The 15,291-nt window shown below is 38.4% G+C and overlaps 1 protein-coding gene across 1 annotated transcript in view; it reads right to left on the bottom strand.

Annotated features, from left to right (window-relative positions):
* The window catches only part of lrpprc (leucine-rich pentatricopeptide repeat containing), a 124,098-nt gene that overhangs the window by 27,551 nt on the left and 81,256 nt on the right, over nucleotides 1–15,291 (bottom strand). The window contains exons 24-27 of the mRNA XM_078405013.1: nucleotides 11,934–12,058; nucleotides 10,774–10,880; nucleotides 1,933–2,001; nucleotides 1,595–1,685 (exon numbers count right to left, since the gene is read on the bottom strand). Of these exons, the coding sequence (XP_078261139.1) occupies nucleotides 1,595–1,685; nucleotides 1,933–2,001; nucleotides 10,774–10,880; nucleotides 11,934–12,058 (392 nt within the window). The remainder of the gene's footprint in view (nucleotides 1–1,594; nucleotides 1,686–1,932; nucleotides 2,002–10,773; nucleotides 10,881–11,933; nucleotides 12,059–15,291) is intronic.

Raw genomic sequence — 15,291 nt, 5'->3', positions numbered from 1 at the left:
GCTTCTCAAAGTGAAAGCAAAATCTTAGTATGACTACATTGGTTAAGCAACATAGAACAGCAAGAGCAAATTATAAGAATACAACTGAGCAAAAAGCTGGGCTGTGAAAAGAAAGCAAAGATTATGGCTAGGCAGTTTTTGGATCGGAAAGATGGGTTAACATGTGTTCTATGTGGAACTAAAGTATCTTCAACAATTAAATGATATGAATTAGGAAACTGAAGGAACAATGTTAAATAAAACTCTGAGAGCGAATTGCCTAGTAAACTGGTACTGGTGCCTAAAATGGAGGAATGTGAAGTGACTCATAGTATAAATTAAGTTAATTGTGTCTCAAAAGGAGGTTGTCTTAGAACACAGACACCTGGAATATAATGTAGATGCAGTCTTGGTTTTGTAGATAGAATCTAAGGATACAAAAGAAATTAACATAATTTCACAAGTTCTTAGTTAGGGCACCGGAACTATATTAAATAAAGTCTAGCAATGGAACACAGAATTAACTTCAATGTTACCAGAATTGGATTAGGCTAACAGGTCAGTAGTTACAAATTGTCTATATCCTTCCTGTCTCACATAACAGGGTCATATTTGATATGCTCCAATCTGCAGGAACTACTCCAGAATCTATCTAGCCATCCCTCTGTGTATTTTCCAGAGAGGATAGGGGCTTCATTGGATAGTGCTGACAAATGAAAGCGTGAATTTAATGGCAAAATGATCCAGTTCAGAGACACTCGATCAAGTGGAAGAGCCCACCATCCACAAAGTATACACAATGTAATCTGTAAAAAAAAATCTGAATTTAATGTAATACAGTTCAATCTGTGACAAGTTTTTTGGTAACACTCTGGATCTTGGGAGCAAAGTGGATATACAAATATACAAAGTGGACACCGGTGACTCATTGACCAATTCTGAACACCAACATCAAATTACAAACTAGATTGAACTTTGGACAGAAACACAAATCAGCCTCAGATATTGTTAAATTGTTTACAGGGGATCTTCTTACCAGCACCAATCTCCTATCCTCCATGGCAAACACAAAGAATAACATGGGCTGTATAACAATAATTGCAATGTGTACACGTTTGTGAAACACTCACATTTCATCTATATAAACACATGAAGAATGAGGAATAAGCATGACCCTTAAAGAAAAATATTTTCCAGATTATAGTCGCATTTTTTTTATGAGATGCAATTTCCTTTCAAACAAAGCAAGCCATTCAGATTTCACTATTTACTAAATTGATGACGACAAGGTCAGTAAAAGCTCAGTAACAAAGATCTGCCAATTTTGTTCTTCTGGCCAACCTCCATCATTCAAGGAGGGATAAAATAAATGTGTCAGAGTTATAGTGGGATGATCCAAGTGTCAGTTGTCAAAGAGTACATTATAATTACACATTTTTGGCTATTCTGATCGAGAGCTTTAATGCTATAGTCAGCCTCATCTATAAAGAATCGGGTCAATCACGATCTGAATCAACATCATGTCGAGCTTCAAGATTTGTGAAAAAAAGACTTGACTGATAGCATTATCTCCATTGGTCCTCAAGATTTAGTGACAATTTAGAAGTCCACTTACTGAAATAATTCATAAGATAGTAGTACATTTGATCCCTGTCACATTCAAATAGTTTCTGCGTCATTTCGACCATGTTCTCGAGTGCTTCAACCTAAAAACAAAAATTTTAAATATTCAAAAAATGATATTTAAATTTCTTAACAGATGTATTATGTAAGTTTTTCCAAATGCAGTTAGAAAAGTTTTTCTTAAATAAAAAGGCTGCAGTCCGAATTTACTATTTGGATGGTATACATGCAATAACATGTACCTTTGGATATCCCCAATTTCTGATTTACCAGATGTTACATTGATTTTCATCTGAAATTTATTTGACTGAAATCGCTCAGCTGACCTACCTGATTTGTGGCTGTGCACTTGTCGGCAAACCACTGAAGTCTCCCTGGGCGTGCTCTCAGGCCAGGTGTCTGCAGGACAAGGAATAATTCAAAAGAAGCAAAAATAGGATGCTACTATGTTATTACAAAATGAATACATTAATTCACATGGCTGTTTTAGCACTGGCATGAGATGATCACATTCTTCAGCACAATATTACCATGGGAAACTAATGACTCTTGTCACAATTAATATGGAACCAATCCTACTTTAAAAGTGGATGTAAATCCGAGCTGGAATTCAGCTGCACAGGAGTTTTACGAATCAGATATTTTTATGCCACACATGTATAACACAGGTTCAAGATATTTTTTCCACACAGAGGGTGGTAGGTATATGGAACGTGCTGCCAGGAGGTAGTTGAGGCAGGAACTATAATAACATTTAAAAGACATTTGGACAGGTACATGGATAGTAAGGGCTTAGAGGATATGGGCCAAATGTGGGCAGGTGAAGCTAGTGGAAATGGGGCACCTTGGTCGGCTTAGGCAAGTTGGGTCGAAGGTCCTGTTTCCATGCTATATGGCTCTGTATTTTTAATGGACCTGAGATTATTGGTATACAGTTTAATAAGATTTGATGAATTCACTTCATTTGACAAATAAATCCTATAGGGTTTACAATTTCTATTTACCGTTCATATAACCATATAACAACTACAGCACGGAAATAGGCCCGTTCGGCCCTACCAGTCCACGCCGACCACTCTCTCTGACCTAGTCTCATCTACCTGCTCTCAGACCATAACCCTCCAATCCCCTCTCATCCATATACCTATCCAATTTACTCTTAAATAATAAAATCGAGCCTGCCTCCACCACTTCCACCGGAAGCCCATTCCATACAGCCACCACCCTCTGAGTAAAGAAGTTACCCCTCATGTTACCCCTAAACCTTTGTCCCTCAATTCTAAAGTTATGTCCCCTTGTTGGAATCTTCCCCACTCTCAAGGGGAAAAGCCTACCCACGTCAACTCTGTCCGTCCCTCTTAAAATGTTAAAAACCTCTATCAAGTCCCCCCTCAACCTTCTACGCTCCAAAGAATAAAGACCCAACCTGTTCAACCTCTCTCTGTAGCTTAAGTGCTGAAACCCAGGCAACATTCTAGTAAATCTCCTCTGTACCCTCTCCATTTCATTAAAGTATTTTTTCAAATTAATTTGTTATGTTTACTGTTATATTGAAATGCCAAACTTCCAAAAATGTTTACATTTGGGGATTTAAATAAACATGTATTACTCCAACAGAACCAAAATCAAATGAATTTGGTAATAATCCAAAAGTTATCCACAAATTTAGAATTCCTGCTTTGAGGGAGATGAAAAAGTTATCAATTTTACTGCAGTATTTAAAGTAGGTTTACATTAAACTCATAGCATGAAGCTAAATGTCACATCAACAAATCCTGAAAATTAAATGGAATTTGAGTTTAGGTACAGAACAAATAGTACATTTGATTACAACTTTCAATATTTTTGTCTGTCCAAACGACACTGATCTCAACAATACATAAATCCACAACATTAAATCCCCCGTGTTTAGATTTGATTGATGCGTCTGTCATTTCAAGGATGGCTAAGCAATAAATGCAGATACCCTTCAGTTTCATCTGATATTGAGAACAGTTTTTCACTTACCCCAAGTCTCAATCCTCAAAAGAACATCTAGGTCAGCTTAACCAAATCTCCTAACCTCAGTGGATGTTCTACATTTACAGCTTATTGCTCAAATAATAAGTAGTGGTTTACTAGCAAGTTATCTTATGAACTACAGAATGGTATCAGTGGCAATGACCTGCAACACAAAACATCCATTTCATGCAATTTTGTTGTTTAAATTATATCAACAGTGGGAAGTTGCCTGACACTCCACATTAGTTTACACATACTGAAATAACAACAAATTCTGAATCGATCAGGTCTCTTCGAATCACACACATCTCTACCTATTTATTCATTCTATTTCAAAATCTAGAAGGGGTTCATAACAAAAACTTCAATAGAAAAATCAATGCTTCACAAATCCTGTTAAAAAAAAAATTGGTCCTCATTAGACAGCCATTGCTGTTGTGCAGACTAGGCATTTCAAAGGCGCAAAATGCTGAAAAAACAAATACAAATGATGGATGTGATAACAACTAAATGCCAATTGCAATTTTATTATACATCTATTTTTGGAAACTTCTCTTTGAATTGTGCAAGCTCCCTCTGTATTTAAGTCAATAACTGAACTTGCACATGGATAAGTGCTTCTGCAAACTCAAATCAGTATTTTTGTCCAGTATCAGTATCATGTGGATAAATGTGAGGTTATCCACTTTGACGGAAAAAACAAGGAGGCAGATTATAATCTCAATGTTGTCAGATTAGGTAAAGGGGAAATGCAACGAGACCTTGGTGTCCTTGTACACCAGTCACTGAAAGTAAGCATGCAGGTACAGCAGGCAGTGAAGAAAGCTAATGGCATGTTGGCCTTCATAACAAGAGGATTTGAGTATAGGAGCAAGGAGGTCCTTCTGCAGTTGTATAGGGCCCTGGTGAGACCACATCTGATTGTGCGCAGTTTTGGTCTCCTAATTTGAAGGAGGACGTCCTTGCTATTGAGGCAGTGCAGCGTAGGTTCACGAGGTTAATCCTTGGGTTGGAGGGAATGTCATATGAGGAAAGAGTGGAAAGACTCGGCTTGTATTCACTGGAGTTTAGAAGGATGAGAGGGGATCTTATAGAGACGTATAAAATTATAAAAGGACTAGATAAGCTAGATGCAGGAAAAATGTTCCCAATGTTGGGGGAGTCCAGAACCAGGCGACACAGTCTAAGAATAAAGGGGAAGCCATTTAAAACTGAGGTGAGAAGAAACTTTTTCACCCAGAGTCGTGAATTTGTGGAATTCTCTGCCACAGAAGGCAGTGGAAACCAATCCACTGGATGAATTTAAAAGAGAGTTAGATAGAGCTCTAGGGGCTCGTGGAATCAAGGGATATGGGAGAAGGCAGGCACAGGTTACTGATTGTGGATGATCAGCCATGATCACAATGAATGGCGGTGCTGGCTCAAATGGCTGAATGGCCTCCTCCTTCACCATCTCACCTGCAATCTGGGCAGAATGGTGCATCATTTGCATACAGCTATTTTCCACACCTAAAGCACGAATTTGAGAAAGAATGATTGCTCAATCTCTACTCCCCATTTGCCATAGAGGGATTTGAACTCGTGCTTGATTTCTGTTCTCCTTAATTTTTATTGATAGCTAACTCAGCGTCAGTTTCATTACTGGACCTAGCTGCAATAAATATCCTGCAAATGCAAGTTATTCAAGGAAACAAACACATTAATGCAGCAATCTTGCAAATCTTTCAAAGAAACCAGAGATCAGACCATTCAGACTCCTTGACAGAATGCACTTGATATTTATTTTCTTCTCGATACATTACAAACTCTAATTCATCCTCATCTCCGAGATTAATTTCCAGTATTTTGATTGATTGTTCCTCCACCCGGCCCAAGACACACTTAATGTTCAACCTCTCCTTTCTCCTTCATTTGCTAATATGTTCTTTAGGATCCTTTAATCTCTGCACGAGCTTATTCTTCCTTGCATAAACACTTCTTAATATTATAAACATATAAGGGATCTAGCCAAGCATATTATGTTTGGTTTGTTTCGCATAGTAGCATTTGAATAGACTATACTGCTGAGTATTGGTACTTTCCAGTGATGTTAGAGAAAAACATCTGATTTAATCCTGTACCAATGCAGCATATGTTTTACTCCAGTTTCCAGAAGCATTAATTATTTTTCCTTGCATAGCATATCAATGATAATGTCAGAGCAAAATAAAATGTGGACTAATATGCTCAAAGCATAGATAACTTTCTATCAAATATAGTTGTTTGGATGTAGCCATTTAAAAACTTTTTGATATAACACAATTTCATGCCTTTATCCTTTACAATGATATTTCCTCTCAAATCACGTGCATAAAACAATGTAGCAAAATGTTTTTAAAATCCTCATCATGGGCATCAAATTCCATATGATTGTCACCAAAAGAATAAAGTTAAAAGAATAAAATAATTAGTTGATGGAAGTAGACCAAAATCCATAACATTTACCAGATATTACTACGGTACTTTCATTACTGTAAGAGTGGATAACCAACCACAACATTATTCACTGCTCATTACTCCTCATTGCACTGTAACCTGTTCTTGTGTAGTGCCTTTCAAGTGTGCTATCAAGCCATCAAACAAAAAATTGACATGGAGCTACATGGGACTTCAGAAACAATTACCAAAGACTTGGTCAGTAGGTTTTAATGAGCAACTTAAAGAATGGTAAAAATATTTTAAGGGAATTCAAGAGTTAAAAGGTCACTGAAAGTGCAGTACAGAACGGGAGAAGCTTAGACAAGGGTTATATTTCTGGAGAAAACTGTGGTCGAAGGGATGAAGCATTCTTAACAAGGAGTTAATGTGGATGAACATGGATGAAAAGAAATTGGCAACATTGGAAACACTGGAATAAAGTTTTGATTTAAACAAGTTTTTGTAGGGTATATCCTATTTCTTTAAATTTAACATTGTGCCAATTCAAAGAAATAAGTTGTAATTAATATCAGTATAACTTACAAGGAAATTGAATTATAATGGAACTTCCACATAACCATTTAAAGAGATGTATAAAGTGTTCTTGCATGAATAAATTTGTGCAGAAATTTAAGGCGGTAAAGGCTGACTAAAATTAATCACTCAAAATGAAGTGTAATATCAGCAAAAACTTACTCAGCACAAACCGAGGTGAGATTATGGTAGATGACTGTCTTGGCTGCTGCATGGTTGACCATTTTGTCACCTACCTTTGTATTTTATGAACAAAAACAAAGTGCTGAAATAACTCAAAGGGTCAGGCAACATCTCTGGGGAACACAGATAGGTGATGTTTCAGGTCGGGACCCTTCTTCAGGCTGATTGTGAGGAGGAAGAGAAGGAAAGCTAGAAAAGAGGAGGGGCAGGCCAAAGCCTGGAAGGTAATAGGATGATACACATGAAGACGTTTTTTTGATATGAAGATGGTTGGACAAAGGGCAGAGATGAAAAGACAAAGAAGGGCGGCACGGTAGCGCAGCGGTAGAGTTGCTGCTTTACAGCGAATGCAGCGCCGGAGACTCAGGTTCGATCCTGACTACGGGTGCTGCACTGTAAGGAGTTTGTACGTTCTCCCCGTGACCTGCGTGGGTTTTCTCCGAGATCTTCGGTTTCCTCCCACACTCCAAAGACGTACAGGTAGGTTAATTGGCTGGGTAAATGTAAAAATTGTCCCTAGTGGGTGTAGGATAGTGTTAATGTACGGGGATCGCTGGGCGGCACGGACTTGGTGGGCCGAAAAGGCCTGTTTCCGGCTGTATATATATGATATGATGATATGATGATGAAGGTATGAGACAAACAGGTTGAAGAGTCCAGGTGGGGCATAGGGATGGAGTAGTTATGTGGGAAAGTAGAAGGAGGGGCAAGGGGGGGGGGGGGGGGGAAGGAGGGGTGGTGGTTTATGTATTTACCTAAAAGCAGACCATTCATGACTGTTCACAACTAAGCCCTACCCCTCTCCCTTCTGTCACATGACCTCCTCCCCTTCTTTTTTCCCCTTTCAATTTTCCTCTTTAAAGAATCTCATTATTGGTCACATAACAACAAAAAAAACATTCCGGGAAAATCTAACAAATACACATTATATCTGTAGATTTGGTATGGACAAAGACATTGTGCAATGTTACTGCTTGGCAAATTAGTGCCATTAATACAAAAAATAATCCAAATAATACCCAAAGCTAAGATACTGACATGAACTGCAGCCACAAGGTATTCTCTTAAGTTTCTTCCATCAAGAGTAAATTTAGCTCTTAGGGCTAAAGGAATCAAGGGATATGGGGAAAAATCAGGGTTCTGATTTTAGATGATCAACCATGATCATATTGAATGGCGATGCTGGCTCGAAGGGCCGAATGCCCTACTCCTGCACCTATTTTCTAAGTTTCCATGGTACTTCATTGATGCAGTTTAACGTGTAGTTTTTAGTTTAGAGGTACAGCCTGGAAAAAGCACCAGCACATTGACCACACGATCATTGATCACCTGTTTGCTGTTTGCACTAGTTCTATTTTTATCCCACTTTCTCATCCACTCTCTGGGCATTTGGGGCAATGGGAGGAAACTGGAGAACCTGGAGTAAACCCACGCAGTCATAGGAAGATTGGAAAGCTTCACACAGACAGCTTTCCAGGTCAGGACGGAACCCGGGTCTCTGTCACTGTGAGGCAACAACTCGACCAGTTGTGCCACTGTTGTCTGCAGCCGTAACTTAAATTTGGGAAATCAAAAATTTACAGTGGAGTGTGTATTCCCATAGCGATATTAAAAAAGACCAAAGATTCAACATAGATTGCAAGAGACAATTTCCTCTTCTGTGGGAATCCCAAATAAAGGTCACAGTCTTAAAATTAAAGCCATGCTATTCGGGAGTTAAAGTACTATTTTCTTAACACGGGGTAGCGGAAATCCAAGGATAGTGAGAAATAGGGTATGAAGGTGGATAAAACAGGATCACTAGACTTAATGACTACAGGCCTGTCGCACTGACCTCTAAAGTCATGAAGACCTTTGAAAGACTTGTGCTGGCCCAGCTGAAAAATATCACAAACCCTCTGCTGGACACTCTGCAGTTTGCATACTGGGTCAATAGATCGGTGGATGACGCAGTCAACCTAGGCCTGCACTTCATCCTCCAGCATCTAGACCGCCAGAGGACCTATGCAAGAATTTTTGTGGATTTTAGCTCTGCATTTAACACCATTATGCCAAACTCTCCCAGTTGACTGTGCCTGAACCCCTCTGTCAAAAGATCATCAATTTCCTGACGGACAGGAAGCAGCATGTAAGGCTGGGAAAGCACATCTCGGACCCGCAGACCCTCAGCATAGGAGCATCGCAAGGCTGTGCACTCTCCCCTCTCCTTTACTCTCTCTGCACCAACAACTGCACCTTCACAGACTCCTCTGTCAAGCTTCTCAAGTTTGCAGATGACACAACCCTGATTGGACTGATCCAGGATGGGGAGGAATCTGCCTACAGAGGGGAAGTGACACAGCTGGCGTCCTGGTGCCTTCGTAACAACCTGGAGCTCAATGCTCTTAAGACACCCCCCACTCACCATCAACACCAGTCACATCTGTGGAGTTATTTAAGTTCCTTGGAACCATCATCTCCAAGGACCTTAAATGGGGGGCCACTATCGACTTCACAGTCAAAAAGGCCCAACACAGAATGTACTTCCTGCAGCAGCTGAGGAAACACAATCTGTCACAGGCAATGATGGTCCAATTTGATACTGCGATCATAGAGTCTGTCCTCACCTACTCCATCATGGTCTGGTTTGGCTCAGCCACTAAGCTCGACATCTGGAGGCTGCAGCGAATCGTTCGATCAGCTGAGAAGGTTGTTGGCTGCAACCTTCCCCCCATTGATGAAGTGTACACTGCAAGGGCCAGGAAGCGAGCGGGTAAGATAATCCCTGACCCCTCTCACCCTGGCCATAAACTCTTTGAAGCACTTCCCTCTGGAAGGCGACTCCGGACTGTCAAAGCCACCACAGCCAGACATAAAAACAGTTTTTTTTCCACGAGTAGTAGCTCTACTCAATAACCAAAAGTCTGTAGCCTCCTTTTGCTCTGGTATTTTATTTCATTCAAATGTTTAAACTATAATGTTTTATTCTTAATGTTTTAATGTTTTATGCTTTATTCTTAATTGTTTACTGTCTGTTTGTGTTGTTACATGCGAGCGGAGCGCCAAGGCGCATTCTTTGTATGCGTATATATTTGGCCAATAAACTTATTCAATTCAGATGAAGGGTATAACAGTGTTGAGGGTCCAAATGGACAAATCCTGTTCCTGTCTGTGCATAAAAACCCCGCCAGCAGAATGTCAATCTATTATTGTGAAAAAGACAATGCCTCCACATTTCATTGATTTCCATCATGATAAAAATTAAACATGGCAATTCTTCAGAAATTAGGCACCCACAATGTCCTATTAAATCATAAAACCTATTAATGTCATCACTCCCAAGAAAAGCAAATGTAAAAGCTGGACAAGCAGACAATTTTCTTCCAACATATCCCTTTATATTGCTTTGAAAGATTTTAATCAAGACTAGAAACAGTATGCAAAATTTAGTTGAGTGATCAGTCACCTTTGGCTGATCATAAGCTGCTTAAGGAATTACAGGAAAGTACAGTTGAATTTAATATGATGCTGCATCAGACTGGCTGATTATTTGCTGCTAGACATGCCCTGCAGTAAATCTGACCAGATTCACCCTCTGTCTGCAGCAAATTAAATTCCATTGCTTTTAAGCACAACAAAAGAATTGATCAGTAAAGGGGATTAAGAACTTTATACACTGGTGGTTTAAATTAATTTTTCCACAATTGCAGGTTTAATATGCAAGCAAAATATTTGGTAAAAAGGAGCAACTTAATCAAGTGGAGTTAAGAAAAATATTTAAATTTGAATAACATCTAACAGAAACAATGGCTATAATTCTTACTCCAACATCATGTAGACATCAAATAAGAAATTCTACACTTATCACTACTAATGTGGTTAACATTATTCAATTTATAGACTAAATTGCATCAGTCAGAATGAGACTAATACTCATTTTAGGTGCAGCATATTAATTGATGATCATTGTTCCAACTAAAATAGCTGTGTGAAAAGCATAATAGGATGAAGTCCCACCTCGATAATTTTCCTGGCCTCTTTGTATTTCCCAGTATGAAGAAAAGCGAAAAAGAGGTCATATAGCATTGTCATTTCACCTCGCTCTTGGTTTACAAAATCCATAGCTGTGTGCACAGAAAAATGTAAATAATGTAACAACTCGTAAAATGAAAGCTCTATTTTTCATATATATCAGCAAGAAATCAGATATTTTTTGGTTAAAATTCACAATTCTACTAATTTCTGAGGGCGGTGGAAATAAATAATTTATAAATTATATATATAAAACAATAATGCAGATATCCAGACAGGAGCTGGACGCAGCTTCAAAGGTAATTTCAGGAATCGGGTAACAGTCTTTGTCTTATCAAACCTAGTAACTTTTGATTCATCATCCTCACTTTCTTTGTCATAACAGGTCCAGTTATGACTGAATTCATCCATGCAATTTCATGAGACCTTCCTGACACCTTCCATGTAATCAAAATGCAAGGTGTCATAGGAATGGAAAACACTACAATTCTATTTTAGTTTAAGCTTTAGGTTGAAATGAACAATTTGTTCATTATCAACTTCCAGAGTTTGGGAAATTGCTTTCTCAATACAAACCCAGCCTGCTTAGAAGCTTCTCTGAAGGATCTTAAGTACTCAAATGTAGATTGAATCTCTCCACTGAAACGGTATAACTAGTTATGGTATAAATGCAAATATAAATGTCAATTGGCTGCATCCAAAATCTTAAATTCTTTCCCAGCATAATAGTAACTGCATTTCAAAATATTATTTGACATTCACAAGCTATATTAAATTGAACCAATTTTCCCATGACAATGGCTTCCAGTGTGCACTTGAAACACTCCTTTATAACCCAAATTCTTAGATTTGAACCAAAGTTCCTTTATTGCTTAATTATTTTCAGAAATGCCTTAATTCCATAAAATAGAAGTGACAATATGTGAAAATTGCCTTCCAGAGGGATAAAAGTACTTAGTTATAAGTTTCATATCTAAAAGTGATTCTCTGAAACTAGTTTTACCAAATAGCTTTGTCCACATATAATTATTGTCCACAATAATTTGAGCAACACAATTCTAATCAATTGAGTGATAGGCAGAGGATTTGGGAAATATAGAAAGAAATTTACAGGTATACTTTTACAGAATCTCATCCATCATCACCTTTTTGCAACAGATCGGTGTCTCCCTGCTCAACCAACTTGCACAAAACGTCATGGAGTCTCGGCATCTGGTTGTATCTCTTGTGACAATCGATAATTGCATCTAGTGCTGCAGGTATATCCCCCCTGCAACAGAATTGAACAAGCCTCAGTAACATAATGAAACATTTTTTGATAGAAGGCAATAATCAAAATCGATTATAGAATTTTGTGTTAATGAGTCCACCAAGATACAAAAGAAGAGAAAGTGTGCTGGAATGGCCCTGCGGGTCAGGCAGCATCCGAGGAGACCATCTATAGGCGACAATTTGGGTCAGGACCATTCTTCAGACTGATTGTTCAGATACCAATTGTTCTGCAAAAATAATTGGTCCTTTTTGTCAGACTTTCCAATTCATAAATGCAACCTTTTCAATTTTACCAGGTTTCCCCTCACCCTCCAATGCTTTTTTTGGCATCAGAAAGTATTACGTCATTAGAGAAGAAATTGCAGGTGCCCTGGCTGAGATTTATGAGTCATCATTAAATACGGGTGAGGTGCCGGAAGACTGGAGGGTGGCAAATGGTGATCCTCTAATGAAAAAGAGCTGCAAGGTAAAGCATGGGAACAATTGGTCAGTGAGTCGAACATCTGTGGTCGAAAGGTTACTAGAGCATATTCTGAGGGATAAGATATACATGCATTGAGATGACAAGGGCTGATTAGGGATAGTCAGCATGGTTTTGTACGTGGGAGATCATGTCGCACAAATCTGTGGGATTTTTTGAAGATGTAACCAAAAAAAATAATTGATGAAGACATAGCTGTACAATTTGTATATATGGATTTTAGCAAAGCATTTGACAGGGTTCCGCATGGTAGGCTGCTCTGGTAGGTTAAATTGCATGGGATCCAAGGAGAGCTAGCTGGCCAGATAGAAAATTGGCTTCATGGAAGGAAGCAAGAGTAAGGGTGGAAGTTGTTTTTCCAGACCAGAGGCCTGTGACTAGTGGTGTGCCTCAAGGTTTGGTACTGCTGTTTGTCATCCATATCAATTATTTGGATCAGAATGTACAAGGCATGATTAGTAAGTTTGAAAATGACACTAAAGTGAGTGGTATTGTAGAGAGATGAAGAAAAATTGCAGAAAGATCTTGTTTGGTTGGGCAGGGCTGTGGAATGGTTAATGGAGTTTAATACAGATAAGTGCATGGTATTGGATTTTGGGAAGTCTAACCAGGGCAGGGCCTACACAGTGAATGGTAGAGCTCTGGGAAGTGTTGTAGAAGAGAGGGATCTAAGAGTGCAGGTACATAGTTCCTTGAAAGTGGCATCACAGGTAGATAGGAGGTCAAGACGGCTTTTGGTACATTGGGCTTCATCAGTTAAAGTATTGAGTATGGAAGTTGGGGGGTTATGTTACAGTTGTGCAAAGCATTGGTGAGGCCACATTTTGTCACCCTTTTATAGGAAAGATGTTGTTAAGCTGGAAAGGGTGCAGAAAGGAAAATGGAAAGATTGTTACTCGATTCCTGAAATTACCCTTGAAGCTGCGTCCAGCTCCTGCCCAGATATCTGCACTATTGCTTTTTTATATATACAATTTATAAATTCTTTCTTTCCACCATCCTCAGAAATAAGTAGAATCATAAATTTGAACAGGAAAATATCTGATATCTTGCTGATGACAAATAGAGCTTTACTTTTAACAGTTGTTACATTATTTAAATTTTCTTGTGAAGGACCAATGTTAATGATTCTGCCAGTGTGGGCAAAACACTTGAATCAAAAGATGCGAGAAGATAGGAATGCATACACAAGATAGAACCTGGCTCCTCAACTCTGTCCTGTCATTTAATATCATGGCTGATGTGCCCATGGCTCAATTCCTCGTCTGTGCCAATTCCATGTAGTTCCCAATTCCAGAATCTTTCAAATGTTTATCCACCTTCTCTATAAATGCCTCTGGCATTCTCGACTCCACATATCTCCAAGGTTTTACCATCCTCCAAAAGAAGAAATTCCTATGCACCTCAGCTTTAAATGAATCTGGAGGAGTTTACAGTGCCAAATGGTGTAAGAACATTGGTACATGGGGACAGGGGTTTTAATTGAGAAATTATTGCATAAACACCAGGAAAGAGATCGCAATGAGTATGCAAAGCTCAAAATGTCCAGCTATTTACAATTTGGTTGAGGATTTGATGCCGAAAATAGGGCATTATAATGAATGGATCACGAGATGACTCAAGAAGGGAATAAAGAATTAACGGATGAAGGTAGGAGCAGAGATGCCATTCTTCCACAAGCACAATTAAATTGGTTTAGTGAGAGAAAGGATGCAGATTTTAAATCTTCAGGCAGGAATGAGCATGACAATCAGTAGCAAAACAATAAAATTCACATAGTTTAAACGAACGCTGAAGCATGTTCCCAAGGCTGAGATGAAACTGAAGATGTCAACATGGAGGTGGTTGTCAAAATGAATTAAGTGCTGCTTTTACAAGGCGCAAACCACTTTCATAACTAATAATCAGAGAAAACAGGCTTCTAGGTATTTTAGGAAAAAAATGTATTTATTCTGCATTTAATAATTATACAAAATAATTTTCATACAATTCAGATCTGATTGTTTAGGCAAAGTCTAGAATTGTTCCATCACTCAACAGTTTATCCTGTACACTCAGTAATGTCATCACTATCTGGTTCATAGTCCTTTAACACAAAATCATATTGCCACTTCCATTAAGTGTAGCAACTTAAAAATTCTCCTGTACTAATCATTATACTTGTTCAATTTGATGGAATTATGTTTTCAAATATATTGTACCAACATTGAAATGTAGCCAATCTGTGCTATGATAAGTTCTTGCTCTAGAGGCTTCAAGTCACAATTTTCATTTAAAGAAAAATCAAATGACTTTGGTGCACACCTACCAGTCAAGCTTTTCCAGATCCAAATTGCAAATCTATTTTTCCCAGAGCTAAATTTCCCAAGCCTGTCATTTCTCCAGTTTGCTTATCTTGATTGACATGTTGCCGGATTGGTATTTATTTGTAAATGGATTATACTAGTGATACTTTTGGTTTAATCTCTCAATTTGAAAGGCTATATGTGTTCAATAATAATGCCAGGGGGAAAAAAAACATGCATAGCTTCACTACTAGGGAACAGCCCAAGTTATTCCTCTCAGATTCCAAATTCCTTACCTGCTTGGCTGGTTGAGAATTGAATAATAACAAATTAAAAGCATTTCCGATGCCATCATTAAATGCCACTAAAAATTGCAATTTTTAAAAAAAAAGTCTGAAGTACAAACATCAACTAAATTGGGATCATTACAATCGAACAGTATTTTTCTTCCGTGTAAATGGGGCT

This window comes from Rhinoraja longicauda, chromosome 9 (assembly GCF_053455715.1).
Source record: "Rhinoraja longicauda isolate Sanriku21f chromosome 9, sRhiLon1.1, whole genome shotgun sequence".
Taxonomy (NCBI): domain Eukaryota; kingdom Metazoa; phylum Chordata; class Chondrichthyes; order Rajiformes; family Arhynchobatidae; genus Rhinoraja; species Rhinoraja longicauda.
Note: the sequence above shows the minus strand (reverse complement) of the source record. Positions and strands in the feature narration are given on the sequence as shown.